Raw genomic sequence first — 20995 nt, 5'->3', positions numbered from 1 at the left:
TTTGTTATTCACTGCTGCATATACTACATGAGCTGGCCATGAGCTTGCAGGAATCCTATTGACTCTGCCTCTCCTCTCACCACAGAAGCATTAGGCTCATTCCTGTGGGCTGCTATGCCTGGCCTTATTTGGCTTTGGGCTTTCAAATTTACGTCCTCAGAATTGCTGGGCAAGTGTTTTATCCCCCAACTCATTTTCCACAGCCAACATTAACCATTCTGTATTTATAAAATTATGTTATTGATCAGTTCCTTGATTTAAAGGCAGGCTCCACGCAGGAAATGAAGACGCCTTGTGCGGTGGCCACTGACTTTGAGTTCATACTATCTAAGCAAGACCGTGGCAGCTCGTGGTTGAACTTCTTTATGACATACATTTGCCCACATGGCATTTTCTGCCTCTCTCCCTTGCTGAATGAGCGCTATTCTACAAACACACACCTGCAAAACTGTAGCTCTGCATTCTGCTGCAGGGGAGTGGGAACACTTGGGATTTACTTGTTAACATTCAGGAGACTTTTTTGCACTCCATGTGGAAAATCAGTTTCTCCACTGAATGCATAGCTGTCTTCTCGCCCAACCAGAGCTTCTCCATACAAGTTGCCTGACGCAGAATTTGCACAAACATGCCTAGGGAGAAATTTATGTGGCTTTCTGCTGACATACTGATGGCCCTGGAGTGAATAAGATGCAGCGATTCCAATTGGTCCAGCACCTTTCGATCTGTTTGGAAATGCTGCTGCATCCCTGGGAGGGAATTAGAGCGTCACAGTTTCCAGGCAGCAGCGAGAGGAAATTCTTACAAAATTTTGTGCTAAATTAAAAATATATCTCATTTATGGGGAAAGACCCGCCATCCCTGCACAATTCATGGAGAGTGAGTTTCTAGTTCCACTGGCTTTCAGGTCTCCGTACTGAAGAGTCACTGCTTTTGACTGTTGTGGTGGCAGGTGGGCAGAGATTGGGGCAAGAGCATCTCAGTCACTGCTGGCCCGAGGAGTGCTCTCGCTCCCACAGTTGGATGTGCTCTCTTCCAAGGAGGAAATTTGTTCTTTTCTAAGAAGACAAATTGGTACACAGTTGAACACAGTTCAGAACCAGCAAAGCTGCTGCTCAGTGGTTTCTTCTTGTAACTGAAAACCTGTCAGCTTTTCATTGTACTTGCTCTCGGGGAAAGCTTCACACTGAAGTTAAGTGGGGAGACAGGGGATGTCACTGAGGAAAAGTCCTGGAAGCAGAACAGGGAAATGAAACTAGATGGGGAATGGGAGGCCAGGCAAAACATGGCCGTTCTTAAGGTGTCCCGTGTCTCTCCCCGGGCATCAGAGAAGTGGGCTGTTTGGGCAGCAGTGTCTCTGCCAGAGCCAACATGAAAAGATTTCCCTGGCTAAAGGCTAGACCAAGAACCCTGGCCTCTTCACGGTAACACTAGCTACCAAGGCTATGAACCGGGCTGAAAATTCTGGGATGTCCATATGGTCAACAGTGAGGCTGTGTACTGGGTTTGTTTTCACCGAGGAACAGTGGCCGCAGCAGTGTGACCCCATCGTCACAGTTACCAGCCTGCCCTTCCCGTCTTAGCTGGAACATACGCTGGTGTGTGGCACCTACCTATGGCCTCAGTCTATGGAAAGTGAAAAGTAAGGGGCTGGGAATTAGAGGAAAAAGTACGGCACGGATTCAGTCATGTCCGAATGTGCTTATTGACCATTTACTCAGCAACGACAGCTAGGTGAGTCAGCTAGGGAGAAAACAAAAATATTTTTAAAATGAGTCAGAACCTGTGACTTTGAGAAACTCAAAGACTAGTGTGTGTGTGTGTGTGTGTGTGTGTGTGTGTGTGTGTGTGTGTGTGTGTTTGCTGAAACAGTCTCTCATTGGCCTTTAGCTGAGTAAGCTAAACTGGCCAGGGACCCCAGGGGTATACATGACAACCTGTCCAGCCCGGGATTCTAGGTAGTAACTACCAATCCCAATTAAACAAAGAAACAGCAACAACTAACCATAGGTTCTAAAGCTTGCACTCCGGTCCTTATGCTCCCAAGGCACGCACTTTATGAACTGAGCTATCTCCTCAGCCCCCAGGTATTGCTTATATTATTATTCTAAGACAGGGAGAGTCTAATCATTTGGAAACCTCTGAGAGAGGCCGTTCTTGGGCAGAGAAGAACCCAGCATGCAGTCATATGTTTTGTGTGGGATTGGGGTGGAATGAGAATGCCTTTGAGATAAAACATATATTACCTTGGATAGTTGGTTTAAAAACTTCAGCAGGTACTCATTTGGGCTGCAGGTTATAACAAGAACTGTATATTAAAAACGCGGTGGTAGAACCTTGCATCACAGAAACCTGAATTTGGAAGAATTTTAATCTACCTGAGGGTAGAACGCTTACCCAGGAAGTGTGGAGTCCCAGGTTCAGTACCTTGTAATGGAAAAGAAGACTCGAAGGCCCTGCACTGTCCAGAGACGTATTTCCTAATATGACTTTTCACTGAGTGAAGGTCTTCAGCCCTCAAATCATGCTCTGCTCATAAGTAAAACCCTTAATAGCTCAAGAGTCAGGATAATGAGCTGTTTCCTTGGGATTTAGGAACCCTGAGGACATGAGTTTCTTCCCTGGAACTCACATGGTGGAGGGAGAAAATCAACTCCCTCACTTTGTCCTCTGCCTTCTACAAGTGTCTGACAGCACATGCATACCACATACTAAATACGTAAAGAATAATAAAGACTTCAGGCTCAGTTAATATACATTAGAACTAATTGCATCTCCATAAGTATACACTTTTTTCTGTAGGTTTTCATTTGTAGCAGCTGCCTAACCAGTGTTTAGGAAAAGAAGTGATTCAGTATCCATTAGAGAGAATGAGGAATGAATGTTTAAGGATAAACCTTACCTATAACCACTTGGAAGAAAACAAACTCAAAACCTCTGTCCAAGCCTGGACTGGTGGGAATAATTGGCTGATTTTCATCACATTTGGGAAGCAGATGGCGTACTGTGAGATGACGGGGAATCTGAACCCTCCTCGTCGAAACAATAAAGCAAAGCAAACTGTCGCTGGGTGTCAGGCAACAACGGGCCACTTCATGGTCTGTGAGTCTTTTAGGCAAACAGAGGTTTGGGAGTGAGAATCTTAGAAAGGCGCCACCAGGGACTAAATGACAGCAGGTTCTCGGCACACACAGAGTACTTTCTCTGTTGCCAGATACAGAAAGGTTATCTTAAAAATACTAACTTGATTGTCTTAGCAAGGGCTTAAAGGGAGCACCCAAACCCCTACTTCAAGCTGTAGCTTTGAATTGCAATTGTTTGTTTGTTTGATTTAATTCCATATTGATGTTTTTTTATTTTACTTTTTTTCTTGTTATTTTATTTAAATTCTTTATTAATTACACTTTATTCACTTTGTATCCCCCCTGTGGTTCCCTCCCTCCTCCCATCCCAATTCCTCCCTTCCTCCACCCTCTGCATGCATGCCCCTCCCCAAGTTCACTGATAGGGGAGGCCTTCTTTTCCTTCCTTCTGATCCTAGTCAATTAGGTCTCATCAGGAGTGGCTGCATTGTCTTCTTCTGTGGCCTGGTAATGCTGCTTCCCCCTCAGGGGGAGGTAATTAGAGAGCAGGCCAATCAGTTCATGTCAGAGACAGTCCCTGTTCCTATTACAGTGGAAAAAATTGGATACTGAGCTGCCATGGGCTATATCTGTGCAGGGGTCTTAGGTCATCTCCATGCATGGTCCTTGGTTGGAGTGTCAGTCTCAGGAAAGACCCCTGTGCTCAGATTTTAAATCACCCTAGAGTTCTGCCAAGTAAGTGTTCGGATCTGGTGCTAAGGGATCTGGATTGCATGAGACTGTCTTAACAATTTCTTGTCTCACCCTGCCTTTTCTTTGCCTTTATTATTATTATTTTAAGTATAAAGCCAAAAAAAAAGAATAGGGGAGAGGTGAATAAACATTTTTCTTCTTGATCTAGAGACTTCTGCAAAGAACTTCTAATTACACAGGAGTAGTAACTCAGCAAGGTATGCCAGGAGGGTTAGTGAAAGAAAAAACAAACACAATTTTAATTTCATTGTATGTGCTGTGTGTGTGTGTGTGTGTGTTTACTTTGTGTATTCAGGTACACATATGTGTGACCGCAGAGGTTAACCACGTGACATCTTCCTTTGTGTTTCTCCACCTTGATTTCTGAGGCGAGGTTTCTCTCTGAAGCTGGAGCAAACAGTGCAGTGGGGCTGGCTGGACAGAGGATCCCACGAATCCTCCGGTGTCTGTCAGGTCAATGTGGGAGCACAAGCATGAACCACACCTGGATCTTTTCAATGTGGCTTCTGGGAATTAAACTCTGGTACCAAGGCTTGTATACTAATCACTCTCCCAACAGAACCACCTCTCCCTTTTGACAACCTCAGACTACTGGGACTCATTTGAATCATATGGGTATAATAATAACCTAAGAGGTGCAATGCAACAGTGATTGACCTTCTATGTGGATGGCGAAGTCTGTTCTGAGAAATGTGTTTAAGATGAGTCCATCATCCTACGCGGGCCTGGAAGGATGCCATCACAAACCCTCAGCTGCAGTGTCACCACGAGAAACTCTTGGGAAACCATTGTCACACAGACTACTGTTCACTGAAACGACCTATATGGGACATATTTTAAAACTTAACATGAGCCAGGGGTGAGGAAGTTTTGAGAACCATTCCAAAACCATATGATTTATGTTAGATTTCATCAACACAACGGAAAATTCTCTTCTCTTCCCCTGTGCAAACAAAATGAAGCCTTAGCAGTGGCACTGCTCAAGTCCTGCCCCACCTCTTAAACCTAGTGGTTCCCGTTTTCCTCCTTATCCCTCCCTCCTGCCCTTCTTTCCTTTCTCTTCCATTCTCCTTTCTTTCTCCCCTTCTCTCCTCCCTCTTTCTCTTTTTCTCTCTCTTTCTCCTTCCTCTTTCTTTCTTTTGTCTTTCTGCAAACCATAAGTCCTTCACTGGTCACATACGGTACAGTTTTTCAGGCTCAGATCAGCATAGACATTCTTCAGGAGAAGTCCTCAGTAGAAGGCTGCCTTCTTACTTGGAATATGTTTTTCTAAATGTCAGTGAAGTCAAGTACAAGGGGCTGCTGTATTCAGGTCAGTAAACCTTGCTTAATCTTCACTCTACCTACCTAACCACAGCCCCTTAAGTAAGCCATCTAACCTTTCACTAACTCAGCTCTCTTGCCTTCCAAGTAGATATAATGATATTCCTAAAGTACATTAAAATGATTAATAGATGAGAGAGTTCTTCAATGAGCTCTGTTCAATTTTGAGCTATTAATAATTTAAGACTAGAAAATGCGGGGGGGGGGGCAGTTTTCACTTTCCCAGCTGCCTATAGGGACCAGGTTTTGTGTCTGCCATTGTTTCTGAAGCCTGGATGAGTTCTGATAATATCTCCAGAACTGTCAGAAATCATGCAAGGCTTGGTGGTAAATGCTTGTAATCTTGATGCTGAAGAGAGAGAGAGACAAGCAGATCCCTGGGATTCACTTAGAAAGCTCGGGATGGTGAGAGATAGAAAAAGATAGAAAGCTTGAGGAATGACACACAAGGTTGTCTAATGACCTCTATATGCGCGTAAACACACACATACACATATGCACACACACTTGCACACTTACCCACATGAATACATACACACATGAACACATACACAAAAATCCAGGTTTGGATGTCTTTAGGGTCGTCAGTCTGCTGCTAAGTAGTTGTGTGTCATGGTACAATGGTGGGCGTTGTTTTTGTTTTTTGTTTTTTGTTTTTTTAATGTAATACTAAGCTACCTTTTTACTATAATGGCCTAGCTCACTTAGATCCAAAGGCCTTTGAGAGATCTTGGTAGTGAATGGCCCCCAGCAGGTTAATATATTTGAATACTTTGGTCCTTACTTGCTGAACAGTTTGGGAAGGGTTTGTGGGCAGATTTTGAGATTTCAGAAGCCCGTGCCACTCCCCATTAGCTTTCTGCTTTGTGCTTGAGAATGAATTGTAAGCAATTAGCTACTCCTCCAGTGCCATGCCCTGCTGCTATGATGGTCATGGACTCACTGTCTGAAACTGTAAGCTCAAAACGAAACCTTTCTTCCCTAAGTTGACTTGGTCACGGTGTTTGGCCCAGTCAGGTTGAGGTGACCTATGGCAGCTCGTCATCCTGGAGGTCTTGGCTAGCACAAGCTGCCTCACTTCCTTTTACTCTTCAACTAGTGCCACTTCAAGTCTGTCGTGTGTGCATGTGTGCATTTAATATGTGTCTTGTTTTGTGTATCTGTGTTAATCTAGGAACCACAAAGGAGAGAAAACACGAGACACTTATCTTTCTGAGGCTCACTGTATTATTTAACATGACTACCTCCTGTTGTTTCTGTTTCCTTGAAAACTACATAACTTTGTTTTTAATAGCTGAAAGAAATTTGTTGTATATATACACCACATTTTCATCATCCATTCCTTTGTTACTAGACACTTGAGTCCCATAGTTTAGCTGTCATAGTGCATCAATAAACATTGACGTGCAGGTGTTCTTTTCTGTAGAGCTCTGACCTTTGAGTTCTAAGGGATGGGGCCCAAGGCCACTGTCATGTAAACAGAATTGGAATACACCATTGTAAGTATGCTATCTTTTAGAAAATGAATGGACAATTATGCAGTCAACCGAGTACCACCTTTATCTGTAAATGAGTGTGAACCTGAGAAATATGAGCATAGTCACATAACACAAGTTGTCATTTACTCTAGGAGGCAAGATATGCATGTGTGAAATATTTGTGCATTAATGTGAGAGGGACAAAATGAATGACATAGAGTGTATGATTCCACAGAGAGTGGTGGTAAGTGAGGAAACATCTTGAATGGAACATGAGGCGGATCTGGAAAGTAGATGATGTGTGCCTGATAAAGGGGACCCACAAGTCAGTATTCAGCAACAAAGCAAGCTGGTGTCCCATGTGGAAGAGGCCACCACTTTGGGGACCACAGGGGTTGTATTGGTTATCTGTCTCTGTGCTGAAACAAAACACTTGACAAAAGCGATGGAAGGGTTTACTTTGGCTCGCCATTTGAAGATACAAACTAGCATAGTTGAGAGATGGGTAGTTGTCATTCACATTCAGAGTGGATCAGTTATCCGAATCTATAACCCCCTCTAACACGTGTCCAGCCATTTCTTTCCATGATGATTCTAGATCTCATCAAGTTGATACTCGGAGTTAATATCATAGAAGTCTTTGAAATTAGGCATTTAAAGCCTAGCAAGGTTACAAAATTTAACATGTCACAATATTAGCTATAGAAATACTCATTAATCAGTTTGAAAGATACAGGTAAAGATGTTGAGTGAGTTGGCAAAGTGATGAGGCAACATCAGTAAGCTCAGTAAGCTCAGTAAGCTCAGTAAGCTCAGTAAGCTCAGTAACCTCAGTAACCTCAGTGACCTCAGTAACCTCAGTGACCTCAGTAAGCTCAGTGACCTCAGTAACCTCAGTGACCTCAGTGACCTCAGTGACCTCAGTAAGCTCAGTGACCTCAGTGACCTCAGTAAGCTCAGTGACCTCAGTAAGCTCAGTGACCTCAGTGACCTCAGTGACCTCAGTGACCTCAGTGACCTCAGTGAGCTCAGTGACCTCAGTAAGCTCAGTGACCTCAGTGACCTCAGTGACCTCAGTGACCTCAGTGACCTCAGCGACCTCAGTGACCTCAGTGACCTCAGTGACCTCAGTGACCTCAGTAAGCTCAGTGAGCTCAGTGACCTCAGTGACCTCAGTGACCTCAGTAAGCTCAGTGACCTCAGTGACCTCAGTGACCTCAGTGACCTCAGTGACAGAGGGTTAAATGTCTGCACCATGAAGTTCTTAGGGGCAATTAAAAGCAGTTAAGTAAATCTTCGTGTGTTGGCGTGGGAAGACCAGCAAGGGAGGGAAAGGCCGTGTTAATGGAGAGAATGCACCTGTAACAGATCTGTTGTGTAACATTTTCTTCCATGAATGAAACATCCCATCCTTCAGGGAAGGTCCTTAAGCAACAAAGTAAAGGACTCAAAATAATTTCAGGAGGTCCCTAAAACTGACCAGATTTACCAGTCTCCTCCCTGCCAGCGTGAGCAATAAAAGCCTAGAATCCCTCTAACAAAGTGAAGCCACGCTGCGAAGAAGAGCCCCAGACAAGCAGAGCTACAACCACCCACGTTGCTTGAAAGAGGTTTAGAGCAACTGGGACACCTGGAAAGGACACTTTCCAACCTGCTGAGCTGCCTGCAGTCCATGCATTGTTCCAAGTTCCCACCTTTGTGAGCTGTCACCTATGCTAGCATGGACTTTGGTGACACAGCTGTCTTTGAATGATTTCTGTTCCTATAAGTAACTCCAGTAAGACTCATTGGTACCAAGTTGGCCTTTGGTGGGATCAGTAGTTTGCTCTGTCATGGGTTCCCTATCTGGGGTAGGTAGATGTGTGTCTTGCATCTCCCCAGGAAAAGTTTTGTTGCACAGCATCTGTTAAGTTGGCAATTTGATTTAAAAAAACAAACAAACAAACAAACAAACAAAGGAAGATCAGTGTGAGGTATTGTATTGGATTAAAAATGAGAGATTATAAGTGAAGAAAGAGGCTAGGATATGTGTGCATGTGAGTACAGTTGTCTAAAGCAGGAACAGAATGATTGTAAATGACTTCATGACCTCCTTCTTTCCACTTTCCCTTCCCTCTCTCTCCTTCCCTTCCTCCATCTTTTCCTCTTCCTTCTTTTTTCTTTCTTCCATATGTCTCCCCTCCTTCTCCAACCCTTTTCTCTTTCCTTTCTTTTTTTTACATTGTGATTTATTTTTTTTTCTTTTCCATAATTTTATTTTTCTCATTAGTTACATTTTGTAATTCTGTATCCCAGCTATATCCCTCATTCCCTCCCCATTCCCACCCTCCCTCCCTCATCTCCTCCCTGCCCCTTTCCAAGTCCACTAGTAGGGGAGGACCTCCTCCCCTTTCATATGACTCCCTTTTGTCAGGTATTTTCAAGACTGGCTGCAAAGTCCTCCTCTGTGGCCTAACAGTACTGCTCCTCCCTTGGGGGGTGGGGAGGTCAAAGAGCCAGTCATTGAGTTCCTGTTAGTAATAGTCCTTGTTCCCCTTACTATGGGAAACCAATTGATTACTGAGCTATCACGGGTAACATCTGAGCAGAGGTTCTAGGTTTTATCCTCTCATGGACTTTGGTTGAGTGTCCATCTCAGAAAAGACCCTGTGCCCAGATACGTTTGGTCCTTGTGGAGCTCCTATCCTTTCCAAGGATAGGAGCTCTCTTGCCTTTCTTCTCCCCTCTTTGTTTCTTTCAATTAAACCCAAAGTTTTGTAAATTTTAAGCAAATATAATACCCTTGTGCTCTATTCTTTTTTTTTTCTTCTTTTTTTGGAATGCCATACTGAAAATTTATTGCAAATAGTAAATATTTTTTTTGTACAGGCAATAGAAGAGTTTTATTGTTTTAATCACTATTTTTGGCAAATAATAGCAGCTTTCCAAAGGGAAGAATTTCAAATACTTTTTAAAAAGTATTTCTGGTTGGATTAAGAACATTTGTAAATTTTAAGAGCCAGAGTATTTTCCTAGTAGACACTTTAATTGGGTGGCTTAGTGGACATTAGGTCCCGTGCTTAATCCAAGTCACACACCTTCAGTACAGTAACAGTCTAAAAAGTAACTTGTAGTGAGGTAGTACTTCTCTATGATAAATGCTTATTTCAAATCAAAGAGAAATACAGATTTATAATTGATTCTGAAGCCTTAATAAAATTAAAAATTTACCACTTTGCCTTCTACTCAATATTTATTGAAAGTAGCGAGTCATATCACCTGCTACTACCATTCTTCATTCCAGGTGTAAATTATCAAGGCAAACAAATTTTCTTCTCTCTTTTTCTTTTTGAATTTTAACTTCTTGGTCCTTATTTTTCATTAATTTACTTATTGAATCACTTCACAACCCCCTCCTTCCTCAAAGTAGGAAATAGGGGATAGGGGAAGGCCATTCTTTTTTTTTAATGTTTTTATTTTAATTATTTTTATTTTTATTAATTACAGTTTATTCACTTTGTATCCCCCCCTGTACCTCCCTCCCTCCTCCCCTCCCATTCCCACCCTCCCTCTTCCTTACTTGTGTCCCTCTCCCAGTCCACTGATAAGGGAGGTCCTCTTTTCCTTCCCTCTGATTATAGTCTATCAGGTCTCATCAGAAGTGGCTGCATTGTCTTCTGTGGCCTGGTAAGGCTGCTCCCTGCCTCAGGGGGAGGTGATCAAAGAGCAGGCCAATCAGTTCATGTCAGAGACAGTCCCTGTTCCCATTACTATGGATGCCACTTGGATGCTAAACTGCCATAGGTTATCTCCAGGGGTTCCAGGACATCTCCATGAGTGGTCCTTGGCTGGAGTATCAGTCTCAGAAAAGACCCCTGTGCCCAGACTTTTTGGATCTGTTGCTCTCCTTGTGGAGCTACTGACTTCTCCAGGTCTTATTATCTCCCACTTCTTTCATAAGATTCCCTGCACTCTGCCCAAAGTTTGGCTATGAGTTGCGTCTGAGCTTGGGAAGTACACCCAGAGAAGATGGCTATGGTAGCTCTGTGTTATTGGGAAACCATCCTGACAACTGTCTTATGCTTCTGTTTCTTAGAATGGAGGAAACTGTCCGAAGTCTGCTGCAGAGCCACGGGTCTCCAGAGCAGAAAAGGGAAGAGCCTGCCAAGATTACGGCCTGCCAGGTACACCGTGTTTCTGATACTTGGCTTGGGCCCCAGTGGGTTTGCTTTGGTTTTCTTGCTGGGAGCCATCAAGTCACCATTATTTTGAGAAATGTTAAACATGTTTCTCTAATGCAATGGCTTCTGAAACTCCTCCATGAAATGGGTCATAGATGGGCCTGCAGGGGTGGGGAGCCATCATGTCACCCAGTTGTGGGGAGATGGTAGATGTCTGTGTTATATTCTTTGGGCACGTGAGACGGGTTGACTTGAGAGGCATTTGCCGGAGGTGGAGCACTGAGGAAGATCTGAAGGGTAGAGAATGGAGGTAGGCCACTCCAGGCTGAGGCTAGCTGAGGTTCGGGGTGTGAAGTACAGCCTAGACTGGTGGAGGATCTGGAGCCCATAGTGACTGACAAGAAGGTGCCTAGCACTCAGTGGAAGGCCAGCGTAGGCTGATCAGTGATCTGAGACAGTAAGACTCTGCCTCAGAAAACAAGATGGAGAATAGAATGACTGAAGAAGACACCTAGGGTTGACCTATGACCTTCACATGCACAGACACAGACATGCACATGCATACAAGAATATGTGCACACAAACAAAAACAAACTGTTACATGAACCCAGAATGTTGTCATCTTCACAGGTGACTCCTTCACAGGTGACTGATGAAAATATGTTTTAGAACTCTTTTCTACACCTCGTTCTGTTAGTTTCTCCAACTCCTCCTAGAGAGAAAAGTTATTAACTTGAATTCAAGGAGCACAGAAGGGGTATTCTTATTATACTTGTTGGCTTTAGTCTCATCTGTAAGATGGAACATGGGATATAAAACACAGGTTTCTTTGGTTCACTTGGTTTCTGTGACATAGGCATGTATTTATGCTCTGGTTGGAGAGGAGAGAGGGAGAGACGGCGTAGTTGTGGGGTGGAGTGAGTCTTGCAGCACTGAGTTCCTTTATTCACCGATTACAGTGTTATCAAGATGGCCCAGAGTAGCAGAGCAGCTGGTGTAAGATGCGCTGGCCATACTAGTGGCGCTCCTGGTTGCGCATCTTCCTCACGACTCATACTGAATTTTGGAGAACATCTAGGAAATTTGGTGTTCCCTAAGATGGGGTGTCTTCACCCCACCTGACTGAGATTTTCCAACTTGCACCATTTCAATACATGGAGCTGCAAACCTATGCGAAGGTTCAGCCTCCAAGAAACCTGAGGTTTGCGAGGGATTTCCGTGGTGGAAAGTGTTTGTCCTGAGTCTTGTATTGTTACTTACTATTGAATAGCACAGCCTCAGCTCCCGGCGTTCGAGCTCCACACTCATTGTTTTGTGTGCATTAAATATGGCCAGAGTTTCTTTGCCGGGTACCTCCCTGAGTGCAGTTCATAATGTAGTCCTTGTGGGAGTTATAGCTTACCTTACTCAATGTGAGTTCTTTCAAAGGACAGGCATTTCTGCCTAGCGGCTGAAGAAATGCTCCTGTGGAAATCATTTCATGAGGTTTGCCACTGAGTCATTCTTGGCGTTGATTTTTAATTTGGATGGTTTTTATAATCTCATGTCTTGTGTAGAGACATTTGTGTGCAAGTGCATGTGTAAGTATGTGTACCTGTGTTCCTATGTATGTGTTCCTATGAATGTGTATGTACCTGTGTGTATGCATATATAACTCTGTGTGTACCCATGTGTGCATGTGTGTTCACATACGTACATGTTTGTGAGGTGTGCTTGTCTGTAAGAGTATACACATGCACATGTGTGCACATGGAGGCTAGAGGACAGCCCAGCTCTTATTCTTTAGGCTTTTTCCACTTTGTCTGTTTGTTTGGAGACAAGGACTCTCGATTGCCTAGAACTTGCCAACTCAGCTCTGCTGACTGGCTAAGGGCCCCAAGGAGCCACACATCCCCACTTCCCATTGCTAGCATTAAAAAGATTCGGTGCCTCACCTGGCTTTTTACCTGCATTCTAGTAAACCCAGGTGGCCTTGTACGCTCCAGTGTCTAGAGACCCTCTCCCCTGCCTGGGGCTTCCCATTGCTGAGCCGTTCTCTATTGAACATCACATAATATGGACACAAGACTAGGAACCCTGTGCCTAAGTGTCTGCGGACCAGATCTACTGTCAGGTCACCAACGGCTGGTGAAGTCAACACCATAAAAATTCCTGTTTGTCCAACACCCTCTAACGTGGGCATTCTTGTGTCCATCGTCAGCTGGTGCCCTAGATACCTACTGAGTCTTGCTGAAATTAGAACCAAGTCCTGGATATTCCCTGGTTGCCTGAAGCACCCTCTGTTGAGACAATATCGGGTACATTCTAAAAATGCAAAAAGCTACTGTTTAAGAATTAAAATCGATGAATAGGGGCTGAGGGAACCTCTGTAAAGTAATGGTTCAAGTGTGAGGACCTGAGGTCCACGCCCGACACACATGTAAAAGCCAGGTGTGGTGGACACACTTGCCAGGCCTGTGCTGGGGAGGCAGGGTCAGCAGGAACCTGGGGCTTCCCTGGCCAGCCAGCACAGCCTGATCAGTGACGCCAGGCAAAGAGAACCTGCCTCAGAAACAGTGGAGATGGATCCGGGGAATAAGCCAAAACCGATCCCTGACCTCCACGTGCATAAACACACATGTGAACGCACAAATGCACCTGCTTGTAATACCCTGTTCAAACTAACTAATGAATAATGAAATAGGAAAAGCAAATGAAAGAAAACTCACAAGCTTGTAAGACAGGCAGTGTTTGGCACTCATGCTCTCTCTGGAAATGGCAATGTCTGAGTGATGGAGCCATTATCCGTCTGTGCAGAGACAGCCCTGTGTGCACTGGGGACAGACTCATCCCTTTGGGGAGGAAGGCAAGACGTGAGAAGTTTTCCTTCCGAGGAGCCCCAGTGTAAACATCTGCTTCGCTCTCGCTTCATCTGGCCTTGCAGCTTCCGCTCTCTGGGTATTTCAGGCTTTCCGATGCGCCACGCTGCATCTTCTTGCCACCCTGGCCAGCCTTTCAAGTAGTTAAGTTTGGAAACTTACGTTTGAAAAAAGTCAAAATTGTACATGAGAGAGAGGGTCACTGAGCATCTGGGAAACAGCACAACTGTTCTGAGATAGACACATGGCCGCTCTGTTTTCCAGGACGCACACCCACAGGCGGCCTGCATGCAGTTGGAGCCTCATCGCACCGTGATGGATTGGCCTTTCACAGCCCCCCGTGTCCCAACTGCCTGTGTGCTCCTTTGTTGTAGCTGCCGTACTCCCTTATGTTCCAATTTCTTTTTTAAAAAATAAGAAACATGCATTGAATCACGGCTAATTCATTAAAAATGTGACAGCCAAATGGACAAGGAGCAAGCCTTTGGACCTCACGCAGAAAGTCTCTGTGCTCCTCATTTTTCATGCTTTTAAAAAGAGTTTGGAAGTGAATTAGGGAATTCTAAATATAGATGTCCTCAGTGAGCAATGTGGTGTTAAAATGACATAAATATTAAATGTCAAATGCCTTCTTGAGAATCCGATTCTGTTTGCACACTTACGAGTCAGCATAGGGAGAGAGTTCCTGTTTCTAGCCGTTCTGTCTGTGTGTGCATGTATATTTATGTGGGCATACGTGTATATGTACATATGAGCATATGGAGGCCAGAGGTCAAGTAGATGTGACTCCTCTGGTGCTGACTACCTGGCTTTTGGAGATAGGGTCTTCCCTGCCCTGGAATATGACGAATAGTGTAAGCTGGCTGGCCTGCAAGCTCCGGGACTTGCCCGTCTCTTTCTCTGCTACACTGCAGTTACAGGCATGTGGCATATTGCCTGACTTTTTGTCTGGGTGCTTGAATCAAACACAGGTCCTCATGGATACATAGTAAGCACCTTACTGACTGAGCAATTTTGCCAGTCCCTATTTCCACCCTTTTAGATGGCATAAAAGGTAGCCATAATAATAGAGATTGAGTAAAAAAAAATTAAATCATCCTCGCTGTAGAAAATTTAGAGGATTGTGGTCGTTCACAGTGACTAGGAAAGTGACCACAGTATTCACGTGAGTCTGTCTCACTTCGTTCTTCTATTTCCCCGTAGACAGGCCTGTGATATCTGAGCTCAGCACCATCCCTCCAAAGATGGGCTCCATTCAGGCCCTGGTCATCCCATCCACATCTTTGTGGTTGTTGCTGTTGTTTGTTTTTCTAGACAGGACTCCTCTGTGTAGCCTTGGCTGTCGAGGACACACATTGTAAACCAGGCTGGCCGAGAACTCAGACATCCATGCCTGCCTCCGCCTCCCTGAGTGCTGGGACTGAAGATGTGTGCCACCACCCATGGCTCCTTCCGCTCACATCTAATCAGCTTAGAAGCCTCATGGGTTGTCCTTGGGTGACTTTTATTAGTTTCCATTAATTGTACAAAGTAATAAGCTTCACAGCGACATTTTTTATATACACACATTATGCAGGTGACCATATTCACCCCTTCAGAATTTTATAGAAAAAAATTCCATTGTATGTCACTCAGTACAACATTAAAATTACTTTGTTCATCCTTAAGTAATTCTTCAAAAGAATTGCAAGGTATGATTAAGTACGATGAACTGTATCTCTCCTAGTTATGCTAAGACCTATCACAAAGATACATATTTTAATATTAACATAATTTAATTAACATAATTTACTATTAACCTTTAACTCCGAGGATCCTGCCTCCACCTCCGCAGTACTAAGATTACAAGTGTGCACCTCTTTGCCCGGTGTAGGAGTTACTGGGATGGAACTGGGAGCTTTTGGATGCCACCCAAGCTGTTGACCAACTTAGCTGCATCCGTATCTCTTATAAGTTATAATTCTTACCAAAAGCAATAGGAAATTTGTTATCTCAAATGTCATATTTTCTTTCAGCATCATGATTTAAGTGTACTCAAGTACATGAAACCAAAACTCTAAGCACCCACACAGAAAAGTTGTTCTTTCACAGTAAGAGAGAGAGAAGACACCCCTTTCTTCAAAGGCATCTTTGATAGCTACATTCAGTGTATAAAATGCAAATTTTCCAAACTTGTAACATGATAATATTTTCTTTTTCATAAACAAAGCAGTACAGAAGAACTCAAGTATGTGATTTCCAAGTTAGAAATTTCTCACTTTCCCATTCTTCATGGCCTTGCCTGAGTCTTGATGTCACCTGAGGGACTTGTCAGAGTCAGCTCAGAGGCCACACCCTTGAATCTATGATGGTGAAACTGATGGTGAAACACACCCCTGAAAGTATGATCATGCAATGCTGCTTGGTTTTGACGTTTTCTTTGACAGGTCGATGTGTGTGACAGGTCCCTCCCATAGATGTGTTTAATAACCAGGAATATGCAGCTCCACCCCCCATTCCAGTCACGACCTTCCCTTCCTATTGTGGGAAACAATGAAGTTGAAGATTGGAGCCCTAACCACACACACACACACACACACACACACACACACACACACCAGCCCTATCACTCACACTTTTTACCTGTTTTGGTATGCATCCCGGCAGTCACCTAGCCAAGAGAAGAGAGACGAGTGTACACTGTATGCAAAGGATTTCCTTTCTTTTCCTTGCCACTTAAAGCTTGTGTTACATTTATTTATTTATCTATTTTATTTGTATGGTTCGGAGTGGGTAGAGTCAGCTGCCCCAGCACACTTGTGAAGGTCAGAAAACAACTTAGGAGCCTCTTGTCTCCTTCCATTCTGTGGGTCCTGGGGACCACCTCACGTCATCTGATACCTTTATCCTCTAAGACATCCTGTTGGCCCCATTTTACCAGTCTTATTTTAACCTAAAAAAAAACATATAAACATCAATAAACTGTAAATCCAGTAAGCATGTTCAAGCTGGGAAAAAATGGGATCTAAAGTTCTGCTGTTTGTGGAGAAGGTAGTGAAGTCTTGGCACAGTTATTTATAAAATTATGAATAATTGGCGTATGAAATATTTTTAGTGAGTGCTGTTATTTATGTCTGTGGCCTGTAAACTTAGACAGACTCTTGATTCTGCTTTGAGAGATTTGCCCTTTTCTCAGAATCTCTCTGAACTCTGAATTGCTGCTGGAGTGGGGAAGGTGCTAAATGGAGTGTTTTTATTGTGTGTTAAGTTTTAAAGGACTGAAATGATTCCTTGAGGGAGCAAGGTTTTTTAGTTCCTCTTTTTCTTGGTTCTGAGCATCGTCCTTTATTCACATAAGGTCAGATCAAAGAATGTGTTTAGATTTGAATAGAGAAGCATGCTGTCCTTTGTGAAGGAAGGACATTCATTTTTCTTTTTGAAAGTATTGTACAAGATGAATTTTATAGTTTTATACCTTATATAAGCACACCCCAGAATTCTAGAAATTTCTAAAATAGTCTCATTTAGGAGTAATTTGTTGTTGCTGCACTAACTAATGATTACTTTTAAACTCATAATCTTAAGGTCATACTGGCCTGTGTGTGTGTGTGTGTGTGTGTTTGTATGTGTGCACAGGTGACTGCAGGCATGTGTGCCTGTGCTTTCAAAGGCCAGAGATGAACGTCCACTGTCACTCCTCTCAGTGTCATTATTTGGCAGGGTGAGCGTGTGCAGTGGTCAGAGGATGACTTGCAGGCAGAGGGTCTTTCCTTCGACTATAGGGTGAGATCTATAGTCCCTGAGATCTATAGTCCCTGAGATCTATTTGTCCCCGAGATCAAAATCAAGTGCCCCTGTGTGTGATCTGTCTCACCAGCCTTTGTGCGACAGCGTTTCTTGCTGGCCTGGAGCTGCCCCACTAAGCTAGACTGGCTGGCTTACCCAGTGAGCCTCGGAACCACCCCATCTCTACCTCTGCAGCCTGTAAACACACACACCGCCCTGACATTGACCTTTGAAACAAACTATCCCTGAGAGCTTAACTACCTACCACTGTCTCAAGATTTTCACTGCTCTGTTGGGTTCTGATTCTATCATCTAGTTCTTGGTTTCTTTCTAAACTCTGTATTAAGACCTGAATATTTTTAATATAATTTTTATTTATTACAATTTATTCACTTGTATCCCAGTTGTAGCTCCACCCTCATCCCCTCCGAATCCCACCTTCCCTCCTTCCCTCCCTCATCTCCTCCCATGCCCCTCCCCAAGTACACTGATAGGAGAGGTCTTCTTCCCCTTCCATATGACCCTATCGGGTCTCATCAGGACTGGCTGCATTGTCTTCCTCTCTGGCCTGGTAAGGCTGTTACCCCCTCAGGGGAAGGGGATCAAAGAGCCAGCCACTGAGTTCATGTCAGAGACAGTCCCTGTTCCCCTTACTAGGGAACCCACTTGGAGACCGAGCTGCTATGGGCTACAGGGGTTCTAGGTTATCTCCATGTATGGTCCTTGTTTGGAGTATCTGTCTCAGGAAAGACCCCTGGGCCAGGATTTTTTGGTTCTGTTGCTCTCCTTGTGGAGCTTCCAGATCTGTCTCCCCCTTCTTTCATACCTGCACTCTGCCCAGAGTTTGGCCATGAGTCTCATCATCTGCTTTGATACCCTACTGGGTAGAGTCTGAATATTTTTATTATTAGATATTTTGACCCTTGAACTGAATTCTTACCAAGCAAAGTAGAACAAGGCTTCTCTGAAACAGACATACCCTATGAATAAACACTGGGAAGATGCCTTCTTTTCTTATGAGTGAGCTGCTTGTTGCCCCCTGGATGTCTCGCCTTCCCAGCTCACCTCAGGACAGGGAAAGACTTTACTGTCTATATTCAGGAGCCCCTCTAGGTCAGGAAGTCTCATATACATAATCTAAAAGATAATGCCCTTTGGTAAGTGTGTGGCTTGGGTAAATTGGTAAGATGCTTGAGATTGTTTAATGGGCTTATCAGTTATATCTTCCTTTTGGGAAACAAATGAGTTTGAAATCATAGTATCCGTTCCTTGAGCCTTGACCTACTTTCTTAAATCACCCAGGTCAAGAAACTTGGCATTTTATTTTAGAACTTTTGCTTACTGATGCTTCATGAAGATATCTTCAATGATGGCAAAAAAATAATAATAATATTGGACAAGCTGCACTCTTTTAGAATGAGGAATTAGAACAGCAGTGGGATAGTCTTAAGTATATTCTCTATGTATCTGTCTGTCTCCCACTCTGTGTCCATATCTCCCCTCCCCCTTGCTCTCACATTATCAAGCTATCTTATACTCAGTGACTTATCAGCTTCATTGTCCTTCTAGGTTTCTCTCTCTCTCTCTCTCTCTCTCTCTCTCTCTCTCTCTCTCTCTCTCTGTGTGTGTGTGTGTGTGTGTGTGCTTGCATTTGTTCTTGTGTGGAAGCCATGGATCAGTTTGTCACTCTCCTCCACCTTATTTTTCAGGCAGGGTCTTTCACTGAACTCCCACCCATTCACTTGCATGGCTGGCCCCTGAGATCTCAGGGCCCTCCTGACTCTGCCTTCGGAGTTCTAGGATTACAGGTGTACCCTGCTAGACCTGGCTTTTTAGGTAGGAGATCAGTCCTGTGGCCCTCAAGTTCATGCAACAAATACTTTAAAGACAGAGTCATCTCCCTGAGCCCTTCATTTCTTTTGCAAAGTGACCACAGTCTTTGATATGAGGGAAAAGGTCTGGGTGAAAGGTGAGAGGCTAAAGCCCTTGAGGGATAAAGGTATTAACTGACTGGCAGCAAAGACTTGGACAGTGTCTTGGGCTTTATGGGTTTCAAAGCTTGGGCCTGGGTGTTGCTCAGCACGTTCTTTAAAAACCCAGTTATGTTATATGACTACGTTTTGTTTTAATCCCAGGTGTGGGATATGGGGCTGCTTCAGACCATCCAAGGCTGATAACTACAGTGTGTCTCATGCTCTGGCAGGGCTGTGATTTGTGCCAGCAGCAGGTAGATTAATTCTGGGAACTCTTGAGAGGGTATAAATAGGAGAGCCCTGAGAGGGCCTGTGGAGCCTTGGCCTTCCCTGCTGCACCCCTGTCACCCTGCTGCCATCCTGCTGCTGCATTTGCTGTGGGTTTTGCACTTTTTTTAATTTTTAATTTTATTTTCATTAATTACAGTTTATTCACTTCATATCCCAGCTGTTGCCCCTCCCCCATCCCTTCCCAATCCTACCCTCTATTCCTCTTCTTCTTCTATGCCCCTCCCCCATTCCACTGATAGGGGAGGTCCTCCTACTCTTCCCTCTGACTCTAGCCTATCAGGTCTTATCAGGAGTGGCTGCATTGTCCTCCTCTGTGGTCTGGTAAGGCTGCTCCCCTCTCAGGTGGAGGTGATCAAAGAGCCAGTCCATGAGTTCATGTCAAAGATGGTCCCTGTTCCTATTATTGGGAAATACTCTTGGACACTGAGTTGCCATGGCTACTTCTGTGCAAGGGTTCTAGGTTAGCTCCATGAATGGTCCTTGTTTGGAGTATCTGTCTCAGAAAAGACCCTTGGGCCCAGATTTTTTGGTTCTGTTGCTCTCCTTGTAGAGCTCCTGTTCCCTCCAGGTCTTTCTATCTCCCTCTTCTTTCATAAGATTCCCTGCACTCTAAAAAGTTTGGCTATGAATCTCAGCATCTGCTTTGATACCCTGCTGGGTAGAGTCTTTCAGTGGCTCTCTGTGGTAGGCTCTGTACCCCAGTTTTTAAATTAAATTTTTATTTTTTATATTAATGATATTTTATTCACTTTGTATCCCAGCTGTAGCCCTCTCCCTCATCCCCTTGAAATTCCACCCTTCCTCCCTCTTCTCCACCCATGCCCCTCCCCCAGTCCACTGATAGGGGACCTACTTGGAGACTGAGTCTATGGTTACATCTGAGCAGGGGTTTCAGGTACTTGGTTGGGATCTTAGTCTCTGCAGGACCCCCAGGTCTCAGTTTTTTGTTTTTTTTGTTTTTGTTTTTGTTTTTGTTTTGGCTATGTTAGTCTCCTTTTGGAGCTCCAGTCCCCTCAAGGTATTTCTATCTCCCCCTTCTTTCATAAGATTCCCTGCACTCTGCCCAAAGTTTGGCTATGAGTCTCAGCATCTGCTTTGATACCCTGCTGGGTAGGGTTTTTCAGAGGCCCTCTGTCCTGTTCCCTGTTTTCTCACTCTTCCGATGTCCATCCTGTTTGCCTTTCTGAATGAAGATTGAGCATCTTACCCAGGGTCCTCCTTCATAATTAGCTTCTTTAAGTGTACAGATTTTATTATGATTATCCTATATTATATGTCTAATATTCACTTATAAGTGAGTATATACCATGTGTG

At 44.0% G+C, this 20995-nt stretch overlaps 1 protein-coding gene across 6 annotated transcripts in view; it reads left to right on the top strand.

The window, feature by feature from the left end:
- The window catches only part of Nckap5 (NCK associated protein 5), an 888867-nt gene that overhangs the window by 528913 nt on the left and 338959 nt on the right, over window positions 1-20995 (top strand). For all 6 annotated transcript variants that reach the window (XM_060371849.1, XM_060371848.1, XM_060371850.1 and 3 more), the window contains one exon: window positions 10710-10797. In XM_060371849.1, coding sequence (XP_060227832.1) covers window positions 10710-10797 — 88 coding nt within the window. The remainder of the gene's footprint in view (window positions 1-10709; window positions 10798-20995) is intronic.

This window comes from Meriones unguiculatus, chromosome 18 (assembly GCF_030254825.1).
Source record: "Meriones unguiculatus strain TT.TT164.6M chromosome 18, Bangor_MerUng_6.1, whole genome shotgun sequence".
NCBI classification, from domain to species: domain Eukaryota; kingdom Metazoa; phylum Chordata; class Mammalia; order Rodentia; family Muridae; genus Meriones; species Meriones unguiculatus.
The sequence above is the reverse complement of the archived record's forward strand: the minus strand, read 5'-3'. Positions and strand labels throughout refer to the sequence as shown.